Source organism: Serinus canaria, chromosome 6, assembly GCF_022539315.1.
Source record: "Serinus canaria isolate serCan28SL12 chromosome 6, serCan2020, whole genome shotgun sequence".
In the NCBI taxonomy this organism is placed as follows: Eukaryota; Metazoa; Chordata; class Aves; order Passeriformes; family Fringillidae; genus Serinus; species Serinus canaria.
This window is the reverse complement of record NC_066320.1, coordinates 19,175,124-19,183,662: the sequence shown is the minus strand read 5'-3', so window position 1 is coordinate 19,183,662 and position 8,539 is coordinate 19,175,124. Positions and strand designations below refer to the sequence as shown.

Below are 8,539 nucleotides of genomic sequence, written 5' to 3'. Positions count from 1 at the left end.
TTTCTGCAGTCATGTGGCCTTCCATAGTGAAGTGGAGAAGGCTATTTAAATATGTAAAACATGACAGTGATGTTCCAAAATTCTTTTGTGAAATTTTAAGACAGATTTAAATGTGTATTTTGGAATTCTCTTGGTCTCAGTACAATTATCGTGTGTTCTTGTGTTTGTAGTTGTGAGGATGGATTTTGTGCCATGAATGCTGTTCACCATACATATGTCTTTTCTTTACAGGAAAACAACTTTGTGGGTGCCCTGTGGGGCGATGCATCTGTGACATGGAGTACGTGTTTGGTCATCTACAATCTGAGGCAACGGTGTGTGGGCTATATATGACAGAAGAATTAATTGTGGAGACAGTCCAGCTGAATGGCTGTGTCATAATAAAGAACTGGTTTAAAAATGTTAATGTCTCAAGCCAGTAATCCAAGTTTGGGAAAGCCTAGCAGCCCAACAGTAAAAACAATTAATTTTTTGTAAACGTTGGTGCAAAAAGAGCAAGCAGTCATTATATATTTTACCATGTGTTCCCTGATTCTTCAGCTTTCATTTCACTGAAATCATGGCATGAGGATTGGTGGGGAAGGTCCTACCCCCATCCCCAGCACACATCCAGCAGCTAGAGACTGTGTCAAGATGACCTCTGAGGAGATGACAGCGTCTGTTCTCCTCTCTGTGGTACAGGGTAAAGTGATAGCTGCCCAGTCAGCTGGAGATGAAAATACTGAAAATGCTTTGGACACCAGTGTTATAAGAAGACATACAGCCAATTCAGGAAGGCAAACCACACACAATCGGTCTTACTTACACAGACTTGAAGAAGAAAGTCTTCAGGGCTCAGTGCCTAAAATATTCCCTCTGGCCAAAGAACAACTGGCTAACGACAAGAGTAATGAAAACTTCTGGGAGAGGAACAGCTCCATCTCTGATTCAGTGGAATTTCTTAACATTAACTGTAACATTGTACAGAAAAACTACAAGAGCAATATCTCCTGCAGCCAGTTGTATCAATCTTGTGCTCCTTTATCAGGGAAAGAGGCATGCCTGGAAACTGGAATTCCTGTTTCTCTGGAAAGAGCCATGCTTGCTGAAATTCAGCTGAAAATGAATGGACCTTCATTAAGAAGCCAGACAGCAGTAAATAAGAATGACAGCAGTGATCCTGATAAAGTGGCCTTTTTTCACTTACATTGTGCTAGTGAAAGGAATATATCAAAGGCTTTGTGTGGTTTACACAACAGCTTCCTTTTGGATGACTGCTTGCAGCCCATGAGTGATGGTGATGGTAACACCACTGGTTCCCCAGCCTGCACTTGCAGCATAATGCAGTTGACAAATAATCGTGAGAATAAAAATGGACAGCAGTTGTATGAAGACGCTTTAAAGGATAAGTTCTTATGTCTGGAAAGAGCACCACGAAGGGTTAAAGTGGCGTGTTCAGGTCACAACTTCTGTGGAAATAACTTTACTGGAAGAATGCCCTCAAAGCCCTTTCTGAGCCATTTTGAGGACTGCAATGATAACTGTGAAGAAGAGCTGGAAGAGGATTTTTTTAGAAACAAAAAGGAACGTTCGACGCTATTAATAAGACGTTTCTGTAAAAATGATAAAGAGGTTAAAAAATCAGTTTATACTGGAACAAGAGCAATTTTTAGGACTTTACCATCAGGGCACATAGGAACTGTTGCTTGGAATTATGTTGAGCAAAGGAGAAACAACAGTGGCATGAACCTTTCTAGGATTACAACAGAACAGCTAACTGTAATTCAGTCCCTAATAAAATGGAAATTTAATTCCTGTCCTGAGAAGTCTTTATGGTATGAGGTAAGCTTTTCATATGGTTTTTTTTTTTTGTGTTTTGTTTCCTTGTTTTTTTTGAAAATATGATGACCATTCCATTAAAAAAGTGGCTTCAAATAGTGAATGCTTAGTAACACTGAATGGGATATTTCACTTACCCACACTGAACAACCTTATGCTGGACACTGCTTTTTAGAAAAATGTATTGCCATCCTCTAAAATTCTTTTGGTTTAAAATAGACACGTGGTAAATATGTCTATAAGTATATGTGTATAAATTATATATATATATATATATATATATATATATATATATATATATATATACATATACAATATCAGTATAAAATGTGCATAGGTAAATGTTTATACCTAGATTTATGAATAAATTTATTTCTTGATAAATGGTCTTTGCATTTAAGAATATAACACACCTATACACAGGATAAAAAATATTTGCATTTTATAGGTATTTATATTGTAAATAGAAAAGGTAATATACATTTATATTTTTCCATATGTATGATAGGTGTATAATTATATATTATAGTTCTACACATTTTAATATATATAACATATATGTATGTATAAATATTTGATGGATATATTGATAATATAGTTGTTCATAAATATATTAATAGCATTATATATGAGAGTATTAGATTACAGTGGAAAATTTGTTGCTCAGGAAAGGAAAGCATAGAATTTCCCCAAGTTGAAGGTGTTTCTATTTCTTTTACACCTATTTTACAATAATAAAACAAGTTATACTTGAATAATATACATTTATGTGCTGATACTGCCCTGGTTTGTGTTTTCTTGTGTAATGCAAATAAATCCAAGTTTAGAATGAAGTTATGAATGCATAAATTATTTTATAGAATTTACATAGCACACTGTTATTATTTTAAGATTTTAAGGACATTCTTAATTATTTTAAGTAGTAAAAGATTTTCTGTGCTGGTAGAAATTAAATAGTTGTTGATGTGATCTATAAAAGATTTCAACCACTGATTACTGAGCTTAGCAAAAAAGGAGCTGTAGTTTTTCTCTGTTAAAATGTATGAATAAGCTTGAGGGAGGGAAAAATAATCAAGGTAAAGGAGTGTGTTGTCATATAAACTATGCTTATAAATTGGTCCTGAATAAATGGAAATCTCTTCTTGAAGAATTTTCTAGCAATTATTGCTCAGAGTCTTCAACAGCTTTCACTGGGACTGAAATGGAGAAAAATTTACATATTAATCTATCATTTACATTCATGTAAGATCACAGAATCCTACAGTAAAATTGATCAAACAAATATGAAATTCTGTCAGTGATAAGGGAAGAGAGGACTTTGACTCCATGACAGTTGTGCCCTCTTGTAATATCTTCATGTCCTTCTAGAAATTAGTGTTTTTCCATTTATATAGTTAATTGAAGAGTTCTATAAACGTGTGTATGTCAGGTTTTTTACCAGGTTGCAGAGCTTTGTGGTTGATTGTTGTGAACTTCACCACACTGGTCAGTGGAAGTACAAACTTGCTGGGACAGCAGATGCAGTGAAGAGTGCGTGATCACTGTCCCACGAAGGGGTGAATATAATTCTGTGGGTTTACTTAACATGGTGTATGCATGGTGCATTTAAGTGTCATTGTAAGTTTTATGGGGGAGAGATGAGACAGTGTTTTGTAGCTGAGATAGCTGAAGGATGTGTTCATATTTTTTCACTGGACATTTCCAATTTGACTTGAGTTCCTTAGTTTTTATCATGCTTGCCTGTTTAACCACTTTCCACCAACGCTGTATAATACACAACACACAGCATTTTTGGGTGGGAGAGCTATAATTTGAAGATTTTTTTGTTGTCTATATATATGAACTCAGAAACAAAAGTAGTGAGTATTCACTGAATAATTGTTTAAATAGAAGAAGTTCTGTCTCCAAGTCAGCAAAAGATAAACAGGCACTGTAAAGCACTTTGAATAACTACAATGCACAGAATGTTTTCTTCAGTTTAAAACCACATGTTTCTAAGTCTTTCTTCATCCAAATGGACACTAAAACTGTTTTTCTTCTTATCAACCTTTGTATATAATCTCCTTATGTACAACATGCATCAAGTTCTCTTAGCATTGTTTTCTTGTTATTTCAGTGTCGTATATTGTTTCTGCAATAATATTTGTATGTGTTTATGGCTTATATTATTAGCATTTTAGATGGATTTATACAAACATAGAAATTAACTTAATGGATGTCACAAATATATGGACCTATTGAATGTATGAACTGGGTTAAAATAATTTAATGAATTATGGGCATTTGTAGGAATCTTTCATGCTAATAATCAAAGGAAGAAGGAAAAAGTAGTAAATGAATGTGGTAATTTGTTCTTCCTTTCCCCTTATCTCACCCTTTGAGCATGCATTCTGTTTGGAACAGCTAAATGAACAGTAGTTCTGTTCTTCAAGAGGAAAAAAAAGTTGGAGAAATTAAGTTTTCATAGCAGTACTGGTGTAACATGGAACAATAGAGACCTTTATATTTTAAAGTAGGAAAATGTGGGTCTCATTTGTGCATATCCCTTACATAAAAATTCTAGCTCTAATAAAGGAAAGGCACTGAACTGTCATTTGGTTAAGTGATTTTTTTTCTTTTTTCTTCCTCTACACAGCGAGGTGGGCCTAAGGATTTGCACTATGTAGATAATACATGTTACGTTTTTCTTCATGTAGCACATTATTCTGTTGATAGGTATTTAATATACAGCCTTAGATGCCTCTGGATTTAATGTATGTGTTGTATGAAAAGAGAAGATCTTGATCTTGAATATTTTTTCTAATTTTGCACTTAGCTTTTGTAGCTAAATACAGTGCAGCATTTACCCTTATCAGATGGGTGTGTGTAACACGGCTGTTGTATCTGTTCAGGAGCCATCTGCTTGTCTGTGTTGGAACAGTGCAAACCCCTCACATTAGTACATATTAAGGGAGTCACAAGTGCAAAGAGTTTGCTATAAAACAGATCCTGAGAGTGCAGGCTCTGGTGTTGGCTTTGCTTGAGCAGGGATCCACTGCTTGGGTTCAGCTCAGCTGCACTGTTAGCAGTCTGACTAATTCCCAGAGTCAGAGTTTCTGGGATCTGTGAGATGTAAGGATCATAGAGCTGAAATACACTTTGTGTTTTGCTGATATGGTGGTGGTTTTGCCATGGTGATAAAGTAATGTGACAAAAGTAAACCTGTCCACCATTGACTTAGATAAGAAATCTGGGCAGCTCACTAGACTTTCACAGAGTGATTCTCTCCAGCTATGTAAGTGACCTCAAGATCTGCAGATGGCAGCTGCAACAACATAGTTGCAGTGCATAATAGCTAAATTCTTTAGTTAAGCTTTTTTTGTAGGCGTCAGTACTATCTCTGCTGTGTCATTACATTCCTGGTGCCAGTAGTTTGAGCTTTAAGAAGCAAGAACTCTGCTGCCTTGCTCAACTCTGCTCAGATGGAAGTTAGCACTCTAATATACCTGACATTGTTCATAGTTGCTAAGTTACTAAAATGCCAAATACTAATTAGGCAACAATTAAAGAAAATATTAATTGCTCCATGTCTGTTCCCATGGAGAATAGTGATTCTGTAATAATTTACCCTGTGGGAGTTTTTCATCATTCATGTAATGATTTGGTATAGTAGTTCAGCATTTGTTAGCATCAGCTTTTGGTTTTTTCCCCTGTAGTATCCATGGTGTTTGTTTGACTCCTGTGTTAAATGAATGTAACGCAAAGATTTGTGATATGCATGGCTAATATGAGGAGTTGTGTGTTAAGATTTCTTTATTTCTATAAAGTTGAGCTATAATCATTTGATGGTGTCTGTTAACAAAAAGTTCAGGAGAGAAAAAATATTCGAAGGGAAAAAAATATTTTTTTGTAGAAATTTTATAAAAATCTATATTTAAAAATTTTTATTAATGTGGAATCTAAAACAGTCATCTTGGATATTTTTTTAAAAATAGAGCTAGGCACAAGTTGTTTTCTGTTTAATAGATAGTATTTTAATTGTTGTTTATAATTGATTTTAAATTCCTAATAGATTCTTAATTACAGTAAACATTTTGTAATTAATATAAATATTGATTTTAATTGTGAACCTGTAGAGAGATCTCAGTTCCCTCCCTCTGCTGGCCTCCTCCCTTCCAGAGCTGTATCAGCAGTTCTAGTCAGTGCATGCTTTTGTGTTATTTCTGAAAATATAGATAGATTGAGTATTTCACTATCAGTCGTGGAAATAATGTCTGCTTAGGCCATTTCAACAACAGTTGCATTAACCAAATGCAGGAACTTGTTACTGCAAATGAACAAAGGAAGGGTTAGTACTGCTGTGTGTGTGTAAGAACATTTTTGGGTTGTTTTTCTCAGGTGTTGAGTTAATTGTAACCTTTAATTGTCAATATTTATCAGAACAAAGAGTGTAACCCTCTTTTATATCTAGTAGTATTTTGGGAAATACACTTTCCCAGTGTAATCAAAACATAATTTATATAATGAAGAGGCCCATATTGATTCTTAAGAAGTGAAAGAAAAACTGGAAAGCATTTGATTACCCTCTGTACTAGTATTAATAAGCAGCATAAGAGTTCCTGTTTATGTGCTGTGTTTCAGTCACATGACTGATCTGATTTGTTAGAAAGCTTGCAGAGTGTCCACATGAAATCACCTGGACACGAGTCTTATTAGTACAGTTATTCTGCCAAACTCTGTGAGATTCACAACCCACAAAGTAGTCTAAAAAAATAAATTATTACTGACTTTCACTTCTGAGTTGTTTGTAATTATTTCTGTAGGAATTTCAGGTCTGGGTTTGCTGTCATACCATCTTTCTTTTAGAATTATGTGTTTTCCCACACAAGTACTTCTTGCTATATATTTTAAAAGATGGAATTTTTTAAATGGACTTTTACTCTACCCTCAGTTTCCCCTGCATACGTGAAATGTAACATTGCTCTTCTGGCTGACATTTATGCTGTACTTGTATTTCACAAAAAAAGGCTACTTTGTGATTCTGTGATGTGGACTACAGGCGGATTTGAGCTTTTTTTGAGATTTTTGAGCTTTCCATTTTGAAATAAAATTTCTAGTCTAGCATGCTGAAAGGAATTTACAGGAAATAATGACATAAAGCAAATAATCTGCAAGTGGTTGGAGTGTTTCTCCACTCTAACAATAATTTTTTATCTGACTGTGCATGATTATTTTGCCTGTTAAAATGCCATTGAGCTTTTTAGACATAAAGTTTTATTTACTTATGGTAAAAAGGACAAGCAGGTTTTTATTCTACCTGGACCCAGTATTTCTCATTTCTTTGTTTGAAGAAAAAAGTTAATGAGCAGAATTGACTATTTGGAAAAAAATCAGGAAAGGAGGAGAAGAGCCAAATAGGCATGAAATTATGTTTTCCCTTCAGTAAGTACTGTAAAAATAAATTGAACTTTTAAAAATGAAGCTTTATACTTGTATTTGCTTTGGGTTGAGTTACTCCAGCTTTAAAGGCTAGCTTTAAAACCAGAAAATTTACCCTCTGTCTGTAGAAGTCATTTTACTACCATAATGTGATAGGGATTGAGCTAAATTGCTTAATATTTTGTATTATTTTACAGTTGCCTTATACCTTTAACAACTTTGGGCCAAATTATGAACAATAAGTTTTAGCTGTGACCACACTTAGGTATTTAGAGCCAATAGTGTGGGAGTCTTGGCAGGAGCATTATATTATGCTTTCAGTTTTTCCACATTTTCTGACTTTCCTTCTAGTGACTGTTCATTAACTGTAAAGAAGCATGAAGGTCTGGTTTAGAAAATCTCCCTGCAGCACATTAAAGGGTTCATTTTAGAGTGTTAGAGTTGGACACTTTTCTGAATTCTTTCTCAGCTAAAACTAAGTTATCTCCATTACCTGTATGAGCTGTTGAAAAGTTGGGTTGTTTACTCTGGTGTAAGTTAATAAAAACTGTGCCATATAAACATGACTCTGTTGGTGAGTGAATAACTAAAATCTGAATTTATGAGACTTCATATACATTTTAATTTATCTTGCTTTTCTACAATCTTTCAGAATATTTAAAAAAAAAAAACTTTTCTAAAATGAAATAAGCTTGGCTTGACAGTAATTGGTAGGCATAGACCTTACCAGTATGATATTTCAAGAACAACTTAGAGGAAAAATGTCTATTGGAAAATTTTTCTTGCCACAATATCTAGGGCATCCTCCATAAGATATGAGGCTATTTGGTTCTTCTGTGCGTGAAAAGTGATTGGGTAACATACAGTTATGAGCTCTCTGGTTGTGAAATTTTCTTGAAAATATGGACTAGTGGCAACCTAAAAGTCGAAATAATGAACATAACACGGCCATTAAGCACTGTCCAAGTATGTATGGGCTGGACTATCAGGTGACAGGGGGCTCTGAGGGTGCTCCCACACCAGTCAGAGCTAATGCCACCAGGGCAGCACTGGAACCAGGGTGACTCAGCGCAGTGTGACAGCACACAGCCTTCATCAGGAATGCCCCAAGTGGGGCAGCGCTGGAAACAAATATTTAGCCCTGGAATTTGTAGCCACTTTTTTTTTTTTTTTTTAAATTTTTGTTGTCCTAATAATTTCACTAGACAATGATGTAGTTAGACACTGTTATTTATCTGTAAAACACAGTATCAGACAGTGCTTCTATTGTCTTGCAGATTGTGTGAAAGTAAAAATTTGTTTA

At 34.8% G+C, this 8,539-nt stretch overlaps 1 protein-coding gene across 1 annotated transcript in view; it reads left to right on the top strand.

Moving 5' to 3' along the window:
* The first annotated feature begins 238 nt into the window (after window positions 1-238).
* The window catches only part of PLCE1 (phospholipase C epsilon 1), a 111,753-nt gene continuing 103,452 nt past the window's right edge, over window positions 239-8,539 (top strand). The window contains exon 1 of the mRNA XM_018910783.3: window positions 239-1,821. Coding sequence (XP_018766328.2) covers window positions 565-1,821 — 1,257 coding nt within the window. The 5' untranslated portion in view covers window positions 239-564. The remainder of the gene's footprint in view (window positions 1,822-8,539) is intronic.